Below are 25916 nucleotides of genomic sequence, written 5' to 3'. Positions count from 1 at the left end.
ACTTCCCCCGTGCAGAGTTACCCTTGGACTTGAAAAAGAGCTATTGGCCCAGGAGTTAAAGCCCTGCGGTCTTATCTGACACCTTTGCTAATTTGCATGTAGGACCTTGATAGTGCCACCTGTAGGGTGTTGGACTGGGTAGTGTCTTGAAGACATTCCTGTCCCCTTGAGTCTGTGCTTCTCTATTTTAAAGGGGAGGAGGCAGGCAATAATGCCAAGTAACAAGTAACAGGGAGTCATTGCAGGGGGTGTGGCTGGGAAGTTGATTGTGTGGGGCCCAGTTTCTGCTCCTGCCTTGCCTTGCAGGCCCTCTTTACACAGCCTAACGAATTGATATGATACCTGTCCATTGCATTTGAAGGGACATCGATAAAGTTGATGAGTTAATGCAGGACATTGCTGACCAGCAAGAACTTGCGGAGGAGATTTCAACAGCAATTTCAAAACCTGTAGGGTTTGGAGAAGAGTTTGACGAGGTGAGTAGTTTTGTACAGATCCCATAAGCTTCACAAATGACACCCTGAGGCTGCCCCTTGATGTGCTCTTGAAGGCTCTCAGGCAGGGAGCATTTGGACTTGGACAGAGACAGGACATGGTGTTAACCCTCCCTGAATTCTACATTTTGAGGGACACTTTCCCTCTTTGGGGTAGAAGCTTAGGTAGAGTAAAGGAACATTCATCACAACCCTTTAGCAGGCTTCAGGTCACTAACTGATTTGAACAAGTAGCTAGCCTGCACCTTTCCAGGGTGGGCCCTGGCACAGAGCTGGGCAGCAGAGATGACCATGCCCTGGAGAAGTTCACAGGATTTGCCCTGAGACAGCTCCAGCATGAGGGAAAGGTAGAGCAAGGAGTGGGGGGCACTTACCCCTGACCCGGGGGATGTGTCTGGATCTCAGCCACCTGCCAATTTCTGCTGAGCAATTTGGGACCTTGAGTCTCTAAGGTTTTTAAAATAATGGTGCCAGCCCCTGTTGAAGGTACTCCACTGTGTTAGATTTGAATCTCCTAAAGGTCAGATCCTTTCTGCTCGACCTTTCTTTGTGCTTTCTGACCCTCACTGTATAACTGAGAAAACAGCCTGCAGCTCTTACCTTTGGCTCTCAAAACCAGGGTTTTCATGTTTTCACACTGGAGTTTGATGGAAGAATCTCATTCATTTCAAATCAGCAAACATTTCTGAGCATTCACTCGTGTGCCCAGCTCTGAGCCAAAGAAATAGGAGGGCAAAGATACGATCCCCTCTCCCAGATGCTCACAGTGTAGTGCAGGACACCGAGGTCTACATCAGTGATGTGCAGCAGTGATATGTTCCCCAGTAGAAGCTGCTTTAGGATATTTGAATCACAGGGTGTGGAACCTGGAGTTCACCTCCCCGCAGACCTTCTCAGAGGGGTGTGTGTCTCCATGAGCATTAATTAGGTAGGAGGCATGACCGCGGGGGCTGGGATTCCCAGGGAGGGCACTCACTTTGTGTTTCCTTTTACTAGGATGAGCTCATGGCAGAATTAGAAGAACTAGAACAGGAGGAACTAGACAAGAATTTGCTGGAAATCAGTGGACCCGAAACAGTCCCTCTACCAAATGTTCCCTCTATAGCCCTACCATCAAAACCCGGTGAGTGCTTCTAGAGTCATGGTACACCCACGAGGTCATGTGGCGGGTGATCTTGTGGTCGGTTGGCTTTGGTTTGTGTCCTGAGCTTGCCCAAGATTGAGAACCAGACAGGATCCATTGTAGTGGCTACAGAGGCCATGTCACCTGGCTTTTTCTGGTTTCTCTCTGGAACAGGGTTTCTTAATCTTGACGCTACGGACATGGCCAGATACCTCTCTGGGTCGAGAGAATGGAGGGCGGGGTTGTCTGGTGCACTGTGGGTGTTCAGCACCATCCCTGGCCTCTGCCTACTAGATGCCAGTAGCAACCGCCCTGAGTTATGTCAACCAAAAATGTCTTCACACATGGCCAAATGTCCCTTTGTAGGGGTTGGATCACCTCCAGTTGAGAGCCTCTTTTCTAGAATGATCTTTCCTATTTCACTAAAGAGAAAGTTCCAGGCACTGTGAGAAGGTATGAGAACATGAGTCCAGGACAGCTCTTGCCCCCTCTCTAGTATCCTGTGCTGTGCACACCTGCAAAAGCCCTGGCCCCTAGAGGCCGCCCCTGGGGGAAGGAAACAGCTTTGATTCCTTTGGAGACCTGATTCTATAAAACCTTCATTTCCTCCTTCTTCCCTTCCCCCATGCCCTTGCACAATATTTCACCCCCAGGTAGAAGTAATCCACACAGAACTTCTAGAAAAAGTGAGGCAATTTGATATGGCATGAGAGAGAGCGCCCTGGGGGCAGTGCCTGACCAGCTGTGGTCACCTCCCTCTCCTGTGTAGAAAGAGGAAACGGCCCCCTCAAGTAGAGTCAGCTGCCTGGAGTCCTGTGTAGGCAGAGGCTGTCCAGCGAGCCTCCTGGAGTCCTGTGCGGGCAGAGGCTGTCCAGCGAGCCTCCTGGAGTCCTGTGTGGGCAGAGGCTGTCCAGCGAGCCTCCTGGAGTCCTGTGTAGGCAGAGGCTGTCCAGTGAGCCTCCTGGAGCTGTGTGGGCAGAGGCTGTCCAGCGAGCCTCCTGGAGCTGTGTGGGCAGAGGCTGTCCAGCGAGCCTCCTGGAGCTGTGTGGGCAGAGGCTGTCCAGCGAGCCTCCTGGAGTCCTGTGTGGGCAGAGGCTGTCCAGCGAGCCTCCTGGAGTCCTGTGTAGGCAGAGGCTGTCCAGCGAGCCTCCTGGAGCTGTGTGGGCAGAGGCTGTCCAGCGAGCCTCCTGGAGTCCTGTGTGGGCAGAGGCTGTCCAGCGAGCCTCCTGGAGCTGTGTGGGCAGAGGCTGTCCAGCGAGCCTCCTGGAGCTGTGTGGACATGGGTCAAGCCACTTGAGGTGGAGTTGGGGGTTGGCAAGGATTTGATCTCTTGTGTGGTTCTTCCCATTCTCCTCCCACCTTGCAGGCTCTGGGACCGAAGCCTCGTGGGAATCCTGAGGGCCTCTGTGTAGAATCCCTCTTGTTTTGTCTGGGCCTGCTGGAGGTGGAGGGTGGGTGCTGCCAAAGTGTGCTTGGTTTTCCAGAGTTGTATGTTGCAGCTTTTAGGCACCAAGGAGCAGTCTGCCTACAGCCTGGAGAGGAGGCTGGCCACAGGGCAGGGCTGTTTGACAGACACCATGGAGCACAGGCAGCGCTCGTTTCCGGCCAGAACATGTTGAATGCACCAGCCATCCTAAATAGCCTTTTCTGTCTTCACACAGCCAAGAAGAAAGAAGAGGAAGACGACGACATGAAGGAATTGGAGAACTGGGCTGGATCCATGTAACGGGTCCAGCGCGGGCTGGGCCCAGACAGACTGTGGTGACCTGCGCAGCGAGCAGGCGTGTGCGTGTGCGGGGCAGGCAGGATGTGGTGCAGGCAGGTTCCATCGCTCTCGACTCACTCCAAAGCAGTAGGGCTGCGTTGCTGCTCACTCTCTGCATAGCATGGTCTGCACCTGGGGGGACGGGCGGGGGGAGGGGGGTGGGCTGGGTGGGAAGTGCCTGCTGTTTATATTGTTGAATTTCTGTAAAATAAACTGTATTTGCAAATCCAACATTGAGCTTCTGGACTACGCTGACTCCACTGCTGAATCCTCAATGGAAAGGGTCGACCGATTGCAGTTGAAATGACCTGAAATGTAGCCTCTGTCCTTGTAAGTCAGTTGACTTGCCGCACATCTCTTTGTGTACTTGTACGGTACTGGCAGAAAAGTCATTTTTCAAAAGCCATAGGCTTTTCCTTGCCCTTAGCTGTAATAATGCATCCGATTTTGATTTCCTCCAGAGCTGTGTTTCTGTCCATCACCTGTGTATTGGCCCTGTGTTTACCACTCTGGCCCACTCCTCACCCCCTTGTTCCCTGGTCTTTTGGAGTTTGTGACATTGATTTGAAATGGATGGTGTTCTCTTGAGAGCAAGTGAGATTGTTAGAATTAAGTTCCAGCTATACAGTTTTCTAACATAGCTATAAGGTCCTTGTTGCTGTTTGTGATAACTGATAGATAACTCATTGGAAACATGTGCATACATTTATATTCAGATGAAATTATGGTTTGCACTGTCTATTAAATATCTCGATTAATTTTCATACTTTGCTGTTGTGTTTAATCTATCATTTGCCTCGGGATCTGACCCTTTCCAGACCAGCAGGGTGTACAGTGGAGTCTGGAAACATGGAAGACTTAACCATGACATGTATCAACAGTTTGAATCAAAGAGCAGAGCTTGTCTCAGTGGAAGTCTGTTCAAGTTCTAGATTGGCCCTCACCTTGCCTGGTGACTCTCTGGGTACAGTTCAGGGTGAGTTGGTTCTTGGGCACTCCAGGGTCTTCCCTATTTCTTCTCTGCCAGTGTCCATGGGCGGTGCCAGCAGGAGCCTTACCTGTTGGAAGCCATGATGCTCCCATCAGACAAGGCTCATCGGGAACATTGAAGAAATGGCCTTTCCCATGGGGAGGAAGTGTAGGGCAGTGACTGAGAATCTAGGACACAGAGGTCACCTCAGGACTGCTGAGACTCAACATACGACTCTGGCCCAGCCCCTTCCACTCTGTCCCCTTTTCTTTTGGTCTTGTATCCCCTTGAGAATGTGATGCATGCTGTGGAACCTCTTCTGAAAGGTGGATCTCTACATATTCATCCTTAATTTTGCATGCAAATTTGCAGTATTGAGAGGACACCCCCATCCCCCGTGCTCACTCCCAAACCTTTTAAAGTAAAACCAACCTGAGTTCATAACGAGACACCATCATTGCTCACCGGGTGCCCTGGGGCAAGTTGCCTACCCTCCCTGGGGCTCCTGTTCTCACCTGGAAAGCAAGGGGATGGCAGTAGATCAGTCCTGAGGTCCTGCCTGTGTGGAGCAGCTCATGCCCTGTCCCTCACCCCTCATTGCATCATCCCAGGGCTGCCACACTTAGAACTGGGACTTGAAGACAGTGGCTTAAAAATTCCTGACTTCTGTGGAGGTTGGGTCTGGCTAGTCTCAGAAGTTCTTTCACCTCAAAACAAATCTAGTGGCAGTGCTTGCTGCCAGCTTCCACCCCCTCAGCCTGCAGTTGGTGTGGCCTCTGGGTATCACTGGTGTGGGAGACCCAGTGGACTTTTTTTTTTTTTTTTTTTTTTTTTTGAGACGGAGTCTCGCTCTCTTGCCCAGGCTGGAGTGCAGTGACGTGATCTCGGCTGACTGCAAGCTCCGCCTCCTGGGTTCACGCCATTCTCCTGCCTCAGCCTCCCGAGTAGCTGGGACCACAGGCGCCTGCCACCAGGCCCGGCTAATTTTTTGTATTTTTAGTAGAGATGGGGTTTCACTCTGTTAGTCAGGATGGTCTCGATTTCCTCACCTCATGATCCACCCACCTCAGCCTCCCAAAGTGCTGGGATTACAGGCGTGAGCCACCGCGCCTGGCCCCGCAGTGGACTTTCTTAAGCTCTTCTCATCAGCTATTACAGGGCGTCTTGCCCTAGGCCTGTTTGGGGGGAACTTGCAGACTCAGTCCTCTAGCTCGTGAATCCAGGAGCCAGGTCCGGGGCAGGGCCTGTGACTCCTCTGAGCAATAGCTGCTTATTTCTACTAGGTGTGGGTCTTGTGCCAGGGCCTGTGGGGTACAGTGTTCAGTAATACCCAGCCACTCTCCTGTTCTCAGGAGGTTCTTGGGGCCACAGAGAAGTTACTGAGTCAGGATTCCTTGGCTACAAGCAACAGAAGCCTCAACCCACTGGTATAAGCAATGAAGACATTTACTTACTTATGAAAACTTAGTCAACAAATATTTATTGAGCACCTACTCTGTGCTAAGTACTGTTCAAGGGGCCAGGAGTACAGGCATCAGAGTCCCTGCCCTCAAGGTGGTTACAGTCTAAAAATTTTAGGACAAGAAGTCTTGGTGGTGGGGCGAGGCGGGGGTTCTGGGTTTGGGGTAGTGGCTCAACCATGTCCTCAAGAACCAGATTCTTTGCATCCTTCTGCTCTGGCACCCTGCACACATAGAGGCTTTTTCCTTTTTTTTTTTTTTTTTTTGAGACAGGGTCTCACTTTGTCACCCAGGCTTGGATACAGTGCTGTAATCATGGCTTACTGCAGCCTCAAACTTCTGGGCTCAAGCAGTCCTCCCACCTCAGCCTCCTGAGTAGCTGGCACACGCCACTACTCCTAGCTAATTTTTAAATTTTCTGTAGAGAGGGAGTCTCACAATGTTGCCCAGGCTGATCTTGGACTCCTGGGCTCAAGCGATGCTCCCACCTCGGCCTCCCAAGGTGCTGGGTTTACAGGAGTGAGCCACTGCACCTGGCTGGAAGGCTTGCCGTCTCTTGGTTGTGAGATGGCCCTTCCTCACATGCCCAGTGTCAGGAAGCAGCAGACCCAGCACCCGCCAGCTTTTCCTTCACCTGAGCCTACGTTAACAGGCCAGGCTCCCCGAGTCATCTCACAACTGGTCCCTTATGCCTCATGGACCATAACTGTCACATCGCCACTTCTTGCTGCAAGGGAGTCTGGAATGTTTGTACCGGACGAAAGGGACCAATAGGGCTCTCCCGTAGGGCTAGGGCTGGAGCCTCCCTTCCCTGAATATATTACTGCCCACTTACTTGATACTGGCTGGAATCAGGCTTCTGTCAGCAAGGAAGAAGGAGGGATAGTTGCTGAGTAGGTGGAACGACAGTGTCCACCATGGAGGCAGAACCAAGAACATAAGATAGATATGTGGTTGGTGCTACCAGTTTCTTCCAAAAAGTGGATCTGATCGTGACACTTGGTCCTTTCGAATCCCTCAGTCTGCCTCTATCCTCTCCTGTTCTGGGCAGACTAAAGGTGCGTCACCATTATCCAAGGAACTTGTGAAAAATCCCCAGAGCTGGGTGGAGACTCAAGAATTGGATTTCACTGCTGGGTGTGCAGTGGCTCACGCCTGTAATCCTAGCACTTCGGGAGGCCGACGCAGGTGGATCACTTGAGGCCAGGAGTTTGAGACCAGCCTGGCCAACATGGTGAAACCTCGTCTCTACTAACAATACAAAAATTAGCTGGGTGTGGTGGTACATGCCTCTAATCCCAGCTACTTGGGAGGCTGAGGCAGGAGGATTGCTTGAACCCCGGAAGCAGAGGTTGCAGTGAGCTGAGATTGCACCACTGCACTCCAGCCTGGGCAACAGAGTGAGACTCTTGTCTCAAAAAAAAAAATTGCATTTTCACAAACTCCTGAGGTAGTTCTAATGTAGGTGGGCTGGAGCCCACACTTGAACACTCAAGATCGACAGGATCAAGTCCTCAGAATGGCTAACTTGGCGTCATGACCTGGCCCCCATTTTCATCTCCCTTTGAACCCCAAATCCTGTTACCCAGACTTCCCTGTCTCCTGGAGCATGTGCTCTGGCCCTGTGGCCCTCCCCTCCTGGATACAGCCCTCCCTGTCCTGCAGGAGCTTCGGCTTCCTCCCTCCTCTGCTACCCACCCCTCCACGCTGTCTCTTCATCATTTCCCACTCCCTTACCAGATGCTGAGGTTGCTGTACTTCCTGGCCCCTAGGTCCACCTGGTACTGATCAGGTACAAAGACGTTTATGTGAACACCGGTGTGGTGGAAAGTCAGAGGGAAGTACTGTCGCCAGAGTGTGCCAGGAGGAGACAGGATCTGAGCTTGCACGTGAAGGAGCAGATTTTCCACGTGTGCCTGTGAGGGGTGGAACACTGTAGACCAAGGGAACCTGATGAGGGAGACACGGCAGGGAGGCCAGGGGCTGCCTCAGGAGGAGTTGGCTGGGGAAAGGGGCTTGCTTGGAGTGAGTGGGAGGTAGAACTGGAGAGGGAGGCTGGAGCTAGATGGGATGGAGGGCATGAGACTAAGGCAAGTGCAGGCAGGCAGGAAAGGACGGAAGGAAAGGCAAGGAGGAAGGAAAGAAGGAACAGAAAACAGGAAGAAAGGGAGAAAGAAAATTAGGTTCTCAGGCAATAATTTGGGGCCAGGAGAGGATAGAGATGAAGCTTCTAAGGTTGCCTTCCATTTCCCTCAGTGATGTGGAGACAGCTTTGCAGCAGCTGTGATCCTGTACAGTCAAACCCCACTGCTCCAAGTAGAGACGACACTGGGCAGGCGTGTGGCCAGGCCACATCAGCAGCCTGTAACGTGGACACACCAACTTCAGTTAAAACAACAGAAATATATTCTCTCACAGTTCAAGGGATCAGAAGTCCAAAATCTAGGTATCAGCAGAGTGTCTGGTGGAGAAGGATCCTCCTTGGCCCTTGTGGCTTCTGGTATCTCCTGGCATTCTTGGGTACCCCTTGGCCTGCTGCCGCATTGTCCCAAGCAGCAAGTTTGAGAATCCCACCTGGTCTGTGAGATAATCTTTTCTAGTGCAACACCGTCATCCCCATTCTGCAGATGAGGAAACTGAGGCCTAGAAAGGCTCACTTCCCTGAGGCTTGTGTTTATTTAGGGAATGGAAGCGTTCACTCAAGCCAGACTTCAGGGTCAAATGTGCATTGGGAATCTCCAAGGGACATCTCCCAAACTACCTGACCAGGGTGTGAGTTCCGCCGAATATCTTTTGGGAAACGCTGTGGGGGGAGCCCTAGAGCGTGTGGGGTCCTCCCCATCCCTCTTCCTGGATTTGAGGGGCTGACGTGGCAGCGCGCCCAGGGGCCTGCAGGTGGCGCCATGTCCCAGGCTGTGAGACCCCGCTCCCGCCAAACTGAGGGGAGAGGAGACAGTGAGCTCCTCCCGGCTGGTCTACGCCTGGCGCAGGGAGGGGCCTAGAGGAGGTGGTGGAGTGGGGCGGGGAGCGGTGTCTGCTTAGCATCCGGGGCTGTTCCCTTGCCCTACCTCACTTTCCCCTCTCTCCATGCTTCTCAGGTCCCCACTGCCCCCCTCACTCCTTCGTCCCCCACCTGCCCGCAGGGACACCCCCATGTGTCCTAGCTCCTGCCAGGGTCTGGAGGCCGAGAGCCCTCGTGTAGAAGAAGGGGGCCAAGCCAGCCAGGAGGTGGGGCCATTGTAACAACAATCACAGCAATAGTCACTGTGCACGGAGGCCCACTCTGCGGTGCTGGGGTGGGGGGCCGCAGTTGCTAGCTGCTCGCTCATCTTCTAGGCGGTCTCCCTGTTCCAGGTCCCTGTGCTGGCCCCAGGAGTCCAGCAAAGCAGGACAGCTCTATGGACATGGGTACATGTGTGTCCCCCACCTCAGGTCCTGCATCTGGCGTAGCCGGAAGGCAACCCGCTCCTGGGAGGGTGGGAGTGGGTCCCAGGCTGGGGACTTAAGTTGTTGCCCTGGAGCTGGTTCTCAAGAGCACAGACCCAAACCGCTGCCCTCTACTTCCCTGGTGAGCTCCCCACCCCCATACCTTAGGCAAATTTCCTTTTCCAACCCCACTCCACCAGTTTCCTCTGCCTCCTCCTCCTTCTGCGAGGTTTGTGGGCCCAGTGTGGCCTCGGGGCTGAGGGGATCTCATGGGGCTGAGCCTCACCTTGCACAGTGCCTAGCGAGGCCTGGGGAGGGGTGCCCAGAAGACATGTTTTTATCATACTGCCAAGGAGGGCCTTGGATGCACTTGGGGAAGCGCTGAGGAAGAAATGCCTTCAGAAAAAAAGACACTGATTTGTAATCTTTGCTGATTTCCATCGTGTAAATTCTCTTACCATGGCCAGCTTCAAGCTACCAACGTGCCACTTTCCTTTGTTCTCCCTGACCTCCTACAAACCATTCTCCACTCAGTAGCCAGGGGTACCTCTTAGTCCTCTGGGCTGGATCTTGTCACTCCCACACCTGCCACTTGTCCTTGAGAGCATTTAATCTTAGCCGACCCCTCCTGGGTGACGTTGACGATCTGGTTTCTGTTCGTATTAGCCGGACTGGGAACTTCAGCTGCCACATTGTCGTACAGGATGATGCTCCTCTCTCCCTTCTCCCTGTATCTGCGGATCACTCGGCCATCGCTTGGCTCTGAGAACAGCGGCTGGGCTGAGCCATGGGCAGAGGATTTGGTGTCCTTTGGGGAGGGGTGCTAATGGTGAGCACAGAGGCAGGGCTGCAGTCCCGCCCACTGCCAGCACAACCAGCCTCCCCTACTCCCCTCCACTTTGGTCAAGTGACCTTCTGTGGCTGGGGGTGAGGTGCTCCCTCTCACTGACCTCTAACCTTGCTTGAACACCCGCCAGCATTTATTGAGCGCTTGCTGGGTGCCAGCATGTTGCCAAGGGCTCCCGGGGTTTTATTTCCATGGGTCCTCACTACAACTCTTAGGAATGGCTATTACCATGTTCCCCATTGTACAGATGAGAAAATGGAGGCCCACAGAGGGAGAGGACTTGACCAAGGCCACACAGTGGATGATCCAAACTTCCGACCCACCCTGGCCCACAATGGGCAGCGGAGCCAGAGACCAGTAGTTTATAGATGAGGGGGAAAGAGGAACCAGGGCCTCATGCTGTTTCTGGTGGCCTGGCTGCATCCCCCGATCCTGGGACGTGCTCCTGACTCTTACCTGGGAGGCAGCATAGCAGGCGGCACTGGAAGCAGAGGGGCCTGAGCTAGAATCCCGGCTCTGTTGCCGACCAGTTTGGTAACCCAGCTATGTGGGGTCTCACCAGCGTCACTCTCCTGCCTGGAGCAAGGGAAGGAGAGATGTCAGAAACTGCCTCCCCAGTTGGGGGTGGGGTGGGGGCACGTGAAGGAGAGGTTGTCTTGGCACATGGCGTATCTGAACACTCGCTGGAGTGGCTATGGGGGGTCTTCACGCTTTACCCACCTTGGGCCATCTTAGAATGAAGGAAAATTTATCCCCCCAGGAGGTCTCTTTCCTGTCCTTCCTCAGAGCATCTCAGAGTGGGACCCTAAGGGGACCCTCCGCTTGGGGCTGTCCTGGGCTGGGCATCCTCCCCTCCCTGCTCCTGATGTGGAAACTGCCGGGGTGGGTGCCACATGTGGAGGGCCAAGGTGCTGCGTTCTAGTCCTTGCCTGGCCACTGACTGGTGCCTCGACCCTCTCTGGGCCTCAGTTTCCCCACCTCCAGCATGGGTCTCCTGCAGAGCCCGTGAGGCAGCAGAGGATGGATTTGAGCCTGGCTGTGTGTGGTCGGGGCACCTCCCATACGCGACGGGGTGGATCAGTCTCCTGGTATTGCTGTGACAAATGACCATGAACTGAGTGACTGAAAACAAGACACGCATTCGCTCACAGCTCAGGCCAGCAGTCTCGCATCAAGGTGTCAGCAGGGCCACGCTCCCGCAGACACTCCGGGGGAGAACCCTGCCCTGCCTTCTCTGGAAAAGATGTGGTGATCCCTGGCGTTCCTGGGCTTGTGGTCTCCAATCTCTGCTCTGTCTTTACGTCTCCTCTGTGTGTCTTCTCCTGTCTAAGGACACTTGTCATTGGATTTAGGGCCCACTCGGGTAATCCAGGATGATATCATCTTAAGATCCCTAACTTAATTATATCTGCAAAGACTCTTTCCCTAAATAAGGTCATATTCACAGGTACCAGGGATTTGGATGTGGACATATCTTTGGGGGCTATGACAGTCAGCTGCACCTCACAGGCTTGCTCTCAGAGAAAGGCAAGTCAGGACCAGTGGATTCCTCTAAGGACCTTGGACAGTGCCACATACAGTAAAGTCAACAAATGTGAACCCCAAGAAAGACATGCAAGCACAGGGAGGAAAAGATCATGGGGGAGCTTGCCCTGGCAGTGCTGAGACCCCTTCACCCCCGCTTTGGGCCTTGTCTCTGGGGGTGGGCCAAGTCTGACCCCTCCAGGCCGGGGCGGCAGCACACACCGCCAGCCTTGCGTCTCGGCATCCCATTCTGGCAGAGCACTACCCAGAAACATATTTTACCCATAAACGGGCCAATTAAGAAGGCAAATGTTTTCAAACAGGAGGATTTATTGGCATAGAATGTGCCATCCCTCTAAGCAAGAGGAGTGGGGGTGTGTGCGGAGCCATCTGGAGGGGAGTTGTTTATCATATTTATTTAGTTACAAGTTGCTGGTTTGGAACTGGCAGGGCTTTGTGAGGTGGGAGCGCAGATCCCTGGGAGGGCACAGGCTCGGGTGGCTCTGTGCACAGGGGCATGTCCGTGTCTGTGCAGACACGTATATCTTTGTGCCTGAGCGTATGTGACCATGCACCTACATGTGGGTGTTTGCCTGCCTATGCGTGTGCGTACCCTTTATTGTTCTGCTCTCTGTGTGTGCACACATGTGCCTCTGTGTGTAGAGGGGCATGCACACATGAGTGTAAGCGGGCCTAGAGATGTCCTGGTATATGCGTGTGCACATGCGTGTTTGTGTGCATGTCTGTGCAATTCTTCTTTGTGTGTGGATGCATGTGTGGCCTTGTGTGCACTTGCCTGGGACAGATCCTTCCTGCCCTACCCGATCTGACTTCCAGGCAGTCTTGGACATCTCTGAGAGTCTCTTCCCTGGCAATTTCCCACGTCATCCTCTTTCTTTGATCTCTTTCTCTTCCCTGTGTGTCTTCTCTTCTCTCTCTAGACCAGGGGACACCAGTAGATCACGTGAATGAGAGAAGAAGGTCTGGCCTGGGCTAGGCCTTTGATGCAGACTCATCGTGTGTGGCAAAGGCAAAGGAATTGTCTTGGGCTCTGCAAACATATATGCTCTCCTATTTTACCTAAACGCGTGGATCTGACTCTCTGAGACTGCTCTGTTTCCCTGCATTTGATAGAGACAGGGGACAAAGAATCATTACAAGTGCTGTGATCACCAACAAGAACTACTTAGCCTCAGGTTCTGGGAGGCAATAGACAAGGGTGGGGGCTGTGGTGAACAGGAGATCGCGTGCCCCTGTCTAAGGGACAACCACTCCTCGGTGATGGTTGCTTTGAGGGATTTCCAGTCTCTGTTGCCAGGTCTTCTGAGTTCTAAGAAAAACCAAAGATTTGTATTTTTAAGAGAGCATGCTTGATTTTTAAACATTGGCTCAAAGATTTTTGAAACACTGCAGGCCAAATGGAACTTGTGTGCAGGATGAATGAACAGGGTGCTCATCTGCAGCCTACCCCACGCTCCATGTGCACCCCTCTGATCTGTGGCTGTAGAGATCATTGTCAAGCTCACAACCAACATCTGTGCCTCAATTTTGGGTCTAGACCCACTATGAGTCAGACCCTGTCATCCTGGGCCCATGCCTCACGAGCACCATGAACCCAGCATGCCCATGAGGCAATGCCGCATCTTTCCACCATCGGTGCCTCCCTTGAGTCCCCGAATCACAGGCAACCCCGCCATCAGCTCTGGAGACTGGAATCTGGGTGTCATCCTTGGGTCCTCACTGCCCCTCAGCCTCCGTGGGCATTGAATCAGTCACACAGTCCTACTGGCTTTGCCTCCAGCACACATCTCTACAGCCTCCGCCATCTCTCCCCTGAATGACAGTGGCAGCCTACTCCAGCTTCTCCAGGCTTCTAGTTGTGCCTCCCTGCTCCTTCCCTGTCCACCTCTCCAGCCTTGTCCTTCTCTCTCCCTGCTGGCACTTTAAGCTTCAGCAACACCAGACTGCTTTTGTTCTATTTATTGCCTCTTGCCTTTGCAATGACGTCCCCTCTTCATAGAATGCCTTTCCAGGCCTCTCCACTTCCCCCAACTAACTCCTCTTTATCCTGTGAGATCCCATAGGAAGCTCCCTCTGCAAAAGAGTGATAAATCTCAGCCAGCAGGGTTGTTCTCAGACTGCATGAGATCCTTCCTGGCACAGTGCTCGGCACACAGTAGGCGCTCACTTGACGTGCGTGCCTCCCCATCCGCTGGCCTCCCCTGCCTGCCACTGTCTCTGGAGGGAGGACCGTGGGCACTGCCTGGGCCCTGAGGGATGAGACAGAGTGGCCCCCAGACAGGTGATCTCACAACCTTCCCCAGGCTTGGAGCCGGTGACTCTCAAATGACATCAGCCACGGAACTTCACCAGCAGGTCAGATGGGCTTTCCAATCAGCCCTCTCCTGTTAAATAGGCATTTTGATATTTTCACTGGACGTACATTAGTCACGGAGAATTCTGATTTGCAGAGCCTGTGTTTTAGAGTGTGACGTTCTAGGCTGTAAAGATAATCGGCTCTCATAAGAGATGGTTTCCTTGGTGCCAAGGGTGGGGGATTGGGGTGGTGACAGCATGATTGGAACTCTAAATGTCTAAAGTGACTGTCTCGAGTCCCCCGAGCCACAATTCAATCAGCTTCTCCAAACGAGAAATTCAACCGTGAGCATTAAAAAAACGGTGGAGGATGAAAATCAAAAACGAAAAACACTCAAGATGAAATGAAGTTTTTAGGGGCATTGGATGGAAGTTTTAAAAATGAACAGTCACAGCCCCCCAAAAGGTGTGTCCTCTCCAGCTCGGTGGGAGCAGGGAAGGTTTGCTTTCTGGGATTCCGGAAGAACTTTTGAAGTTTCTTCTTCCTTTCTTCCCCTCCCTTCCTTCCTCCCTCCTTTATTCTCTTCCTTCCACAGATGTTTCCTGAGCACCTACTGTGTACCGGGCACCACGCTGGGCACTGCAGACCTAACAACGAACAAGGCAGATGTTGTTTCTGCTCTTGCAGAGTTTATAATCCTCCCCTACTGTTAGGCCTGAGGGTCGTTTCCAGTTTTTCATGGTTGCAGGTAATGAGTCAATGAACATTTTTGCACGCATACCAGGTGAGGCATGGAATGAAGTTTTCTGTTGCCCCAGAAATGGTGCCTGAGGCCAAGCTACAGACAAAGGCATCAAATACGCCACGTTATTTTTTAATTTAATTGTATTTTGAGACAGAGTCTTGCTTTGTCACTCAGGTTGGAGCGCAGTGGCTCCATCTCAGCTCACTGCAACCTCCACCTCCCAGATTCAAGTGATTCTCCTGCCTCAGCCTCCCGCGTAGCTGGGATTACAGGTGTGTGCCACCATGCCTGGCTAATTTTTTTTTTTTAAGCAGCCATGGGGTTTCACCATGTTGGCCAGGCTGGTCTCGAACTCCTGACCTCAAGTGACCTACCTGCCTCCCAAAGTGCTGGAATTACAGGAGTGAGCCACCGCACTTGGCCAAGTCCCCCAGACACATCCTTCACGGCTTATACAGTCTAGCCAGTTCAGTTATCCCCAGCGTCTCCTGGCTCCCCTGGCTCCTCACCTTGTTCTGCTCCATAAGCAGTAAACTGACAAGAGACGGAGAGAGGGGAATTATTGGATAGTAAGTTGTCATCCCTGGGAGGGGGTCAGTTATTGTCCCCTCCCTGTGGGAGAGGAGAGGGGCTCTCTAAAGGGACCCCTTGCAGAGATGGGAGGTGTCCACTAGATGGGCAGACAGGCATCTCGGGCCATGTTGGAAGGTGTGTGTCTGCTTAGACAGTGGCCCAGCCTCTGCCCTGGGACCTCTGTGGGGTTGGACTAGGTATGGGTGGGCAGGCAGGGGATGCATGGAGGAGGCTGTGGCCAAGTCGACCCCAGAGAACAAGGCTGGCTGGGACTGTTTACCAGGGCAAGGACTCAAGGGGCAGCAGAAGGCTGGGTATGGTGCCTCATGCCTGTAATTCCAGCACTTTGGGAGGCTGAGGCGGGCCAATGGGTCAGGTGTTCGAGGCCAGACTGGCCAACATAGTGAAACCCCGTCTCTACTAAACATACAGAAACTAGCTTGGCATGGTGGCATGCGCCTGTAATCCCAGCTACTTGGGAGGCTGAGGCAGCAGAATCGCTTGAACCCAGGAGGTGGAGGTTGCAGTGAGCCGAGATGGCACCACTACACTCCAGCCTGGACGACAAAGTGAGACTCTGTCTCAAAAAAAAAAAAAAAAAGAGGAGGGCAGCAGGAGGTCTGGGTGGCTGCGTGGGGTGCGAGTTAGGGGGTGGGAGAAGCAGGGCCATGGTGGTGGTCCCATGTCAGGGCCCCTGCAGACACAGAGGCCCCAGAGCACAGCTGGGGGGCATCTGCATACCCTCTTCCTTCACTTGGCCCTGGCTCCTGGATGCTGTCTCTGTCTACCCTCTCTTACCCTCTACACCTGCCAGGCCAGGCCAGGGGCTGCCTCTGGGTTCTTGAGGCCCCAGGGTTCCTGCTGCCTCAGCATAGCCCTGGCCTGTCACTGCCAGGTCCATGTCCATCTCTGGCTGATAGCAGGGGCTTTGTCTCGTTGGCTGCTGTATCCCCCGTGCCTGGCACAGGGCTGGTAAGCAGCAGGCGCTTGCTATGTGTTTGTGACAGGACCTTTGTTGGAGGAGCACTGAGCTGAGGGGAAGGTCGGCTCAGGGTCCCCCGGCTGCAGAATACTGTCCTCTGCGGAGGGGAGGGCAGGCTCAGGGTCCCTGGGCTGCAGGGCGCCGTCCTCTGCCAGCTCTTTATTATCCCTCCTCTTTATGCCCTGCCTTGGTCTGGCTTTCACTTTACAACCAAATAAATACATCTTCATCCTCATAGAGAGTTTTCCTCTGGGCAGTGCTCCGAAGAACTGGAAATGCTCCCAGGCTAGGTTTATGGCAAAGGAGCCACCAGGAGGGGACTTCTTGAGGCTGGTTAGGTGACCCCAGGCCTTTACCAATGCTGTGCTCTCTGCCAGCTGTGTGGGCTGAATACATCCTCCTCTGATGAGGCCTGACCGAAACCCCATCTCCCCTAGGAAGCTGTTTTTTTTTTTTAATTTAATTTTAATTTTAATTAATTAATTTTTTTTCAGACGGAGTCTCGTTCTGTCGCCCAGGCTGGAGTGCAGTGGCGCGATCTCAGCTCACTGCAAGCTCCGCCTCCCGGGTTCACGCCATTCTCCTGCCTCAGCCTCCCAAGTCGCTGGGACTACAGGTGCCTGCCACCACACCTGGCTAATTTTTTGTACTTTTTTAGTAGAGACGGGGTTTCACCATGTCAGCCAGGATGGTCTCGATCTCCTGACCTCGTGATCCACCTGCCTCAGCCTCCCAAAGTGCTGGGATTACAGGTGTGAGCCATCGCGCCCGGCCAGGAAGCTGTTCTTCATCTCCCAGCTGTGTCAGGGAGTTCTTCTATCCAGTCCTATAAGAACCCTTCATCCCACATCATCAAAACAGGATTTTAGTTGTCTGTGTCTTTTTCATTAGACCAGGCACTCCCCGAGGGCAGGGACTCGGCGCTGTGTCCCCAGCACACACAAGGTGCTCATCACGTGTTTTCGAAGGCAGTTGATTGCTTGAACCAGGCTAGAAGGTGATGTACAGAGTGTCTAGAAATGAGTTAGGTGTGAGGTTGAGATGAGGCAGGGCACACGAGCTGGAGAAATAAACAGAGGGAAGGGCAGGCTAGGGAGAGGGCGTGGTGTGAGCAGAGGCACCGCGGCAGGACACAGCTTGGTGTGCAGGGCTCTCAAACAGTGAGACTGCTGGCTGAGCCCGAGCTCCAGGCATGGGGCGGGAAGCCAAGAGATGGTAACTAGGGTTGGCGTGGCAGATCTGGAGAGTAGGTGACAGACTCAACTGAGGTCCTAGAGGTGGAATCCATGGGGACAATTATTGGAGTAGGAGGGTGGCCGGGATGGAGCCCAGTACCCTGGCTCACAACTGGGCAGCTGGTGGAGACAGAGGAGGAGTTGGGGGTGGGGTTGGGGGTGGGGAGCAGCTGTGCTCAATGTTGGACCCTCCGAGTGGGACATGGGGCATCGGGGAAGATGCCCAGGAGGCCCTGTGATCTGGAGAAAGGTCCAGGCTGGAGAAGGAGCAAGGACACGGCTGGCAAGGGGGCGCCCGAGCCCGTGGAGTGGACAGAAGCCGAGGAGGAGGGGGACTTCACCCCGAGCTTACAGCTCCTTGCATAACTTAATTGCCAATATGATTAAACATGTAAATGTTTATTTAAAAATAAATGTATTTAAAAACTTAAAGTTTGGATTCAGGGACATTTTAAAGAAAAAGCACAGATGGCCAGGCGTGGTGGCTCACGCCTGTAATCCCAGCACTTTGGGAGGCCGAGACAGGTGGATCACGAAGTCAGGAGATCAAGACCATCTTGGCTAACATGGTGAAACCCCATCTCTGCTAAAAATATAAAAAATTAGCTGGGTGAGGTGGCGGGTGCCTGTAGTCCCAGGTAACGGGAGGTTGAGGCAGGAGAATGGCATGAACCTGGGAGGCGGAGCTTGCAGTGAGCCAAGATCGGGTCACTGCACTCCAGCCTGGGCAACGCAGCAAGACTGTCTCAAAAAAAAAAAAAAAAAAAGCAAGTAAAAGAGAAAACACAGACGTAACAGTGAATTACACATTGCCTTTCCCAAATATGCTCACATTATGTTCTGAAAAGTTCCCTCTGCTCCTTGCCCACTCCATCCCACTCCCCAGGGAGTAACTGATTTCTCTTTCCAGCGTGGTCCAAAGGGCTTGTCAGGGGTTTGCTGTCAAGTGAGTGATGTAAACCCTCCCCTCCACTAGCCCCAGGAGGCGTCAGTAGTGTTCACTGCTCACTGGCATGTTTCAGGATAAACTCTTTTGTGGAAACAAGAAAAGGAGAAAAGGAGCTTGGGCCTGTGTCACTGGGAGTTCACTTGGGGGCCCCTGGAGCTAGACAAGGTGGGACAAACTGATGTCTACATCACACAGCCCTCCTCAGAGGGGTGTCCCATTGTCCCCATTTTACAGAGTTGGCGACTGAGGCTCAGAGAGGTGACTCTCCTAAGGTCATGACACTGATAAGTGGCCGAGCTTGGATTCAAACCCAGGTGTGCCCAGCTTCGCCCAGGCTCTTGCTCATATTTTTAGGAGAAGACACAGACCAAGTTTGTTTTACATCAGGATTCAGAGATTCAGGATCCGGAGCTCTAGAGACCATTTGACAGATGGAGAGACTGAGGCAGAATTAGGACTAGAACCGAGTTCTACTGCCCCTGAGTCTGAAGTTTTCACCGTCAGCAATCATTCAGGGTGAAGGGATCTTGCAGGAAAGATGACAACTGGATGGGGCCAGGGTTCAGAAGTGTGTGCAACTGGGGGGTTCAGAAGCTTCCCTGGAGGCTGCAGCCAATTCCCCCCACCTCTCCCTTCCATCCCCCACATAACCTACTTGGCCCCTGTGAACCCATGGTTCCTGCTCAGAGCAGGTGGCCAAAGCAGTGTCTTTGCTGCAAGCGAGGGACTGAGCTGTTCAATGAAGAATCATGTCCTTCATCTTGTCCCCTGCATTTTACACCACCATGTAAAATTTTCCATTAATTCCTCGGAATAAAATGTAGTGGCTGTTAATTTTTGACGCCTGGGAAGTAGCCAGTGAATGCCTTTTTATGCCTGAAACTACTTTCTACCATTAGGAGAGTGTAATAAAAAGTTTTCTTTCTTTGATTTTATTTTTTAATTAGATGAGAGGGTTTAGGCCACTCTGCTGTCGGAGCTGTGGCGGGCAGCTGGGAGCCCAGGACGCGGCAAAGGAAGGACACGAACACCTTCACTCTCAAATACCTTCCCCACTGTCAGGCCTCGCCTCTGAGCCAACCAGGAGGGCCAAGGTCTGGCCCAAATCATAAAAACCCCCCAATCTTCATTGCTTTTCCAGAAAGGCTGTTTGCAAGAAGTAGCACGCTTCTGCGAGAAGTTTCTGTCCTGGGCTTTGGCTTCGCACAGACGTGAGAAATTCCTCCTCTGGGTCTCCGGGTCTAAGTCTTGGATCCTCAACTTAGTAGCTGAAGGACTTTGAGCAAGTCCCTTCCCCTCTCTGGGTTTCTCCTCTGTAAAAGCCCCCAGGGTTGTTGACTAAGGCGATATTGATTAAAGGAGAAATGGGCGTCAACCATCTAGGCCATAGTAGATACCCTGGAAATAATGATGATGGGGGAGTGTGTTTAAGAGGCGGGAAAGGGCCAGCACGGTGACTTATGCCTGTAATTCTAGTGCTCTGGGAGGCTGAGGCAGGAGGATCACTTGAGGCCAGGAGTTCAGAGACCAGCCTGGGCAACATAGTGAAATCCTACTCTAATTTTTTTTTTTTTTTTGGAGACAGGGCCTCACTCTGTCATCCAGGCTGGAGTGCAATGATGTAATCTCAGCTCACTGCAATCTCCACTTCCCATGCTCAAGTGATCCTCCCACCTCAGCCTCTCAAGTAGCAGGGACCACACGTATGTACCACATCTGGCTAATTTTTTCTATTTTTTTGTAGAGATGGGATTTTGTCATGTTGCCCCGGCTGGTCTTGAACTCCTGAGTTCAAGTTGATCCATTCACCTAGCCCTCCCAAACTGCTGGGATTACAGGTGTGAGCCACTGTGCCTGGCCTACAAAATAAAAAGAAAAAAATTAACTGGGCATGGTAGTGCACCCCTGTAGTCCTAACAACTTGGGAGACTGAGATGGGAGGATCGCTTGAGTCCAGGAGTCAAGGCTGCAGTGATTATAATTGTGCCACTGCACTACAGCCTGGGTGACAGAGACCCTGTCTGTAAAAAAAAAAAAAAAAAAAAAAAGGAAGTGAGAAGCCTTCAGGCTTCTTCATGTTCCTTGATGGGGTTGTGGTGGGGCCGGGAGGAGCTGGGTCTAGGCTGGCAGGTGCAGGCAGAGAGTTAGGGGAAGGCTAGGCGCAGCCTCACCTGCCTGCAGGAGGAGACCTGTGGGGGCAGGTCCTGCTTTGCCACTGGCATTTCCTCCTTTCAGGAGTGTGTGTTACTCCTCTCTTCTGGGGATACTGTCCCTGGCCACCCCTGACTACCCCCTCACCCGCTTTAGGATCCAGACAATGCCATCATCTTGTTTCATACCCAGACGCCTGGGTCCATCCTTGCTGGGAATTTTTAAACTGGAGACAGGGAAGAGAAACCCCTTCCTCTCTGGTCATGTAGCCGGAAGGACAGGAGCCCAGAGCTACTGGTCACCACGCCCCCCACGCGCACCCGCTGGAGAAGCCTTTCTGTGCAAAGAGAGGAGGGCTAGGGACATGAAGAGAAGCAGAGCGTGAGGCTCCTATCCCATCAGCCTGGCGAGGCTATAACTCAATTAAACGCAAATCTCAGTGTTGCTGTGCAGGTGTTTTGTAGCTGTGCTCAGCATCTGCAATCAATTGACTTAAAGTGAAGGAGATCATCCCCGGTAATGTAGGTGGGCCTCATCCAATCACTCGAAGGCCTCAAGAGCAATTCAGCTTCCCCAGAGAAGAAATTCTGCCTCAAGATTGCAGCATAAAATCCTGCCTGAGTTTCCAGCCCGGGGCCTGCCCTTCCGATTTCAGACTTGCAAACCCCACAACTGTGTGAGCCAATTCCTTAAGAGAAATCTAGCTGTCTCCTCTCTGTGTTTTCTTTTTTTTTTTTTTTTTTTTTTTTTTTTTTTGAGACGGAGTCTCAGGCTGTTGCCCAGGCTGGAGTGCAGTGGCGCGATCTCGGCTCACTGCAAGCTCCGCCTCCCGGGTTCCCGCCATTCTCCTGCCTCAGCCTCCTGAGTAGCTGGGACTACAGGCGCCCGCCACCGCGCCCGGCTAATTTTTTGTATTTTTAGTAGAGACGGGGTTTCACTGTGGTCTCGATCTCTGACCTTGTGATCCGCCCGCCTCGGCCTCCCAAAGTGCTGGGATTACAGGCTTGAGCCACCGCGCCCGGTGTGTTTTCTATTGATTCTGTTTCTCTGGAGAACCCTCACTAATATACAGAGGAAAGAAAGAGGAGGGAGGAGAGGGGATCCTGACAGTGGGAGGCCACCACCTCATCTGTCCATCACTGGGTGGACACTGCCAGGGCCCTGCCCACTTGCCCTTGGGCCATGCCTTTGAGGTGGGGACTTTCTTCTTTCTTTTTCTTCTTTTTTTTTTTTGAGACGGAGTCTCACTCTGTCGCCCAGGCTGGAGTGCAGTGGTGTGATCTTGGCTCACTGCAAGCTCCACCTCCTGGGTTCACACCATTCTCCTGCCTCAGCCTCCTGAGTAGCTGGGACTACAGGCGACCGCTACCACGCCTGGCTAATTTTTTTGTATTTTTTAAATTAGAGACGGGGTTTCACCTTGTTAGCCAGGATGGTCTCGATCTCCTGACCTCGTGATCAGCCCGCCTCGGCCTCCCAAAGGTGCTGGGATTACAGGCGTGAGCCAGTGTGCCCGGCCGAGGTGGGGACTTTAAATGCCTGCGGGCTTTCTCTGGCATTCTCCCAGGGAGGAGCCTGTCTACTTCTCCTGCACTCTCACCGAGGGACCAGCTGGACTTGCCTCCCAGAAGACGTCTGTCTGAGCGCAGGAGTGGCAGTTGTGGGGGCGCTGGAAGGACCAAACACCCTGTGCTCTGGCTTACAAATGGCGACGAGTCCATCAACCTCCTCTGGGTTAGACTCCTAATTCGCAGCCCCCACCCACTGCTGAGCTCAGGGCTCTGGACACTGACTGCCTGATTCAGCCAACAGGATACATGGTGCTGGAGCCTGTGCCGATGAGCCCGTTAGGGGAAATGGAGGCTCCCAGGCACGATGAGCTGTCCCAGGCCATCTCACCAAGACGGGGCCCGAATGCTCCCGTGAAGCGTGAAGCGCAGTGGGGAAGGCAGCGGGACGCTACACTGACTTCTTCCCTTGCAAAGGCGCAGGATGAATCTGCTTGGAGCAAGGCGGGCAGAAGGGGTCTTCCTAAGAAGTCTTCCGCGGGAAGCGGTGGGCCTGTGGGATGCCCAAGGTCTCTGCCATCACCCTCTGGTCTCTACGCTTTCAGAGGTATTGTAGAGCACTGAGTTGGATGGGATCTTAATATTTCATCAGCTCTGGGAGTTTTCAAAACTTTTTTTTTTTTTTTTTTTTTTTAAGATATGGGTCTCACTTGTTGACCAGGCTGGAGCACTGTGGTTTGATCATAGCTCACTGCAGCCTGGACCTCCTGGTCTCAAATAATCCTCTTGTCTCAGCCTCCCAAGTAGCTGGGACTACAGGTGTGAGCCTTTGATCAAATTCAACCTGAAGATACTCCTGGACTTTTCGGTTTCACATGCCCACAAAGTCCCACTTCAGTGAGGGAGGGGGAATGAGTTTTGGAGCCACCACACCCGGCTCCAAACTTACGTTTAAACTGTTACAGGCCAGGCACCATGACTTATGCCTGTAATCCCAGAGCTTTGGGAGGCCGAGGTGGATAGATTGTTTAAGCCCTGGAATTTGAGACCAACTTGGGCAACATGGCAAAACGCTGTCTCTTCAAAAAAAAAAAAAAATAATAATAATAACTAACATTAGCTGGGTATGGTGGTGGGCGCCTGTAGTCCCAGCTACTCCGGAGGCTGGGGCGGCATGATCATTTGAGCCTGGGAGGTTGAGGCTGCAGTGAGCCGTGATTGCACCACTGTACTCCAGCTTGGGTGACAGAGTGAGACCGTGTCTCAGAAAAACAAAACCAAAACCAAACTTGTTACAGAGCCCTTCTCCAAGGAAAATCTTACATCAAAGCCAGGTATATAAGAGAAATCATGAGGAACCTACTCTATTAGAGGCGGGGAACTGGGAGATCCAGCTGTTTGATGGCTCCCTTCTCTGTGGCTGTAAGACCCTTATAGAGATCAAGTTCAGCCACCTCATTTTCCCAGCTGGCTTCCACCTGCCTAAGATCACCCCCAAATCTGACACTAAATGGCACATATCAGTGGGATGCTCGAGGAATAAAAGCCATGTGGGTGATCTGCTGCTGCTCACCAACCACACTGCAGTGCTGCGAGCCGTATCCTGGCAAGTGTTCAAGGTGGTGGTAGGGAACAGAGAAGGGGCTGTGAAGGTGTTGTGGGCACAAGCCTCGGCAGGGAGAGTGAGCTTAATAGGAGGAGCGCGTGCGTGCATGCGTGCTTGCGTGTGTGGTGGTGGTGGTGGTGTGGGGATTACAAACAGGAAGGTAATCTCATTAGATGGGCTGGGTCTTGGTCCAAAGACCAGATAAACTAGGATGCCACAGGTGGGGACAGATTCCAGGATTCAATGTCTTCAGAACTCTCCTGGTCAATAGTTATGAGATTCCATGATTCACAAAGACAGGGACCATGTTTCGTTTATTTAATACATATTTATTTACCTCTGCTAAACAACAAGCTGGGGGAACCAATCTTATTGGTTTAGTTAGCATCCATGGGAAAGCTGTGGTGTCAATGAGGGCTCTTTTGGTTGAAAGTGAGAGAACACTCTAACTTTGTGGGCACCTGAAACTGAAAAGTCCAGGAGTATCTTCAGGTTGAACTTGATCAAAGGCTCAAATAACATGACCAAGATGGGATTCACTTCTCCATCTCTTTAATCATTTTCCTTCTTGTTGAAGTGCATCCTTTAATCTTTCAGTGAGGGCCTATGGGTAGTAAACTCTAAATCATGTATGTCTGGAAATATTTTGAGACAGAATCTTGCCCTGTTGTCCAGGCTGGAGTGCAGTGGTGCAATCTCAGCTCACTGCAACCTCTACCTCCTGGGTTCAAGCTATTCTCGTGCCTCAGCCTCCTGAGTAGCTGGGACTACAGGTGTGCGCCACCACACTCAGCTAATTTTTGTATTTTTAGTGTAGATGGGGTCTCAACATATTGGCCAGGCTGGTCTTGAACTCCTGGCCTCAAGTAATCCTCCCACCTCAGCCTCCCAAAGTGCTGAGATTACAGGCGTGAGCCACCACGCCCGGCCTGGAAATATGTTTTGATCTCACTCTTCAGTGACAGTTTAGCTAGGTGTAGAATTCTAGGCTGACAAGTATTTTTTCACTGTGTTTGGAGATATTATTCTACTCTTTTCTGGCTCCTATTGTTGCTAATTAGAAGTCTATTTTTTAGTCTAATTGTTTCTTTGAAGCGAATCCGTCTTTCCCACCAGTCTGGCAGCTTCAAAAGTTTTCTCTTTACCCTTAAACTTGTCCAACTGCAATTAAACATGCCTAAGCGTAGATTTTATTTGTTTGTTTTTGAGACAGGATCTGGCTCTGTTACCTAGACTGGATTGCAGTGGCATGATCATAGTTCACTGCAGCCTCTACCTCCTGAACTCGGGTAATCCTCCTGCCTCAGCCTCCAAAGTAGCTGGGACCACAGGCACACGCCACCACACCCGGCTAATTTTAAAATTATTTGTAGAGACAGGGTCTCCCTATATTGTCAGGCTGGTCTTGAGCTCCTGGATTCAAGGGATCCCCCTGCCTTGGCCTCCCAAGGCATTGAGATTACGTGTTTGAGCCACTGCACTGCACCCAGCCTAGATTTATTTTTATCCCACTCTGAACTATGGCTTTTCTCTGTGAAGACAGAGCTTTCTTCAATTCTGAAAAATTGTTTTTTTTTTTTGAGACAGAGTCTCGCTCTGTTGCCCAGGCTGGAGTGCAGTGACATGATCTTGGCTCACTGCAAGCTTCGCCTCCCAGGTTCATGCCATTCTCCTGCCTCAGCCTCCCGACTAGCTGGGACTGCAGGCGCCCGCCACCACACCTGGCTGATTTTTTCTATTTTTTATTAGAGATGGGGTTTCACCGTGTTAGCCAGGATGGTCTCGATCTCCTGACCTTGTGATCCACCTGCCTTGGCCTCCCAAAGTGCTGGAATTACAGGCGTGAGCCACCGCGCCCGGCCTGAAAAATTTTTATATATCATATTAAACTATATTATATTTTATTTATTTATTTATTTTTGAGACAGGGTCTCACTCTGTCACCCAGGCTGGAGTGCAGTGGTGCAATCTCAGCTCACTGCACCCTCCGCCTCCTGTCTCAGCCTCCCAAGTAGCTGGGATTACAGGTGCCTGCCACCATGCCTGGCTAATTTTTGTATTTTTTTTTTTGAGACGGAGTCTCGCTCTGTCACCCAGGCTGGAGTGCTGTGGCCGGATCTCAGCTCACTGCAAGCTCCGCCTCCCGGGTTCCCGCCATTCTCCTGCCTCAGCCTCCCGAGTAGCCAGGACTACAGGCGCCCGCCACCTCGCCCGCTAGTTTTTTTTTTTTTTGTATTTTTT

General features: G+C 52.3%; 2 protein-coding genes across 4 annotated transcripts in view; both read left to right on the top strand.

The window, feature by feature from the left end:
- The window catches only part of RALY (RALY heterogeneous nuclear ribonucleoprotein), a 414018-nt gene that overhangs the window by 190434 nt on the left and 197668 nt on the right, over positions 1-25916 (top strand). The gene's annotated exons all lie outside the window — the stretch shown is intronic.
- The window catches only part of CHMP4B (charged multivesicular body protein 4B), a 264810-nt gene that overhangs the window by 41810 nt on the left and 197084 nt on the right, over positions 1-25916 (top strand). For 2 of the 3 annotated variants that reach the window (XM_050807299.1, XM_050807301.1), the window contains exons 3-4: positions 362-476; positions 1491-1617. In XM_050807299.1, the coding sequence (XP_050663256.1) occupies positions 362-476; positions 1491-1617 (242 nt within the window). Of the gene's footprint in view, positions 1-361; positions 477-1490; positions 1618-3278; positions 4149-25916 lie in introns of those variants that run through there. The other variant, XM_050807300.1, reaches the window with a different exon arrangement.

This window comes from Macaca thibetana, chromosome 10, assembly GCF_024542745.1.
Source record: "Macaca thibetana thibetana isolate TM-01 chromosome 10, ASM2454274v1, whole genome shotgun sequence".
Taxonomy (NCBI): domain Eukaryota; kingdom Metazoa; phylum Chordata; class Mammalia; order Primates; family Cercopithecidae; genus Macaca; species Macaca thibetana.
This window is presented reverse-complemented; position numbering and strand designations above follow the sequence as displayed.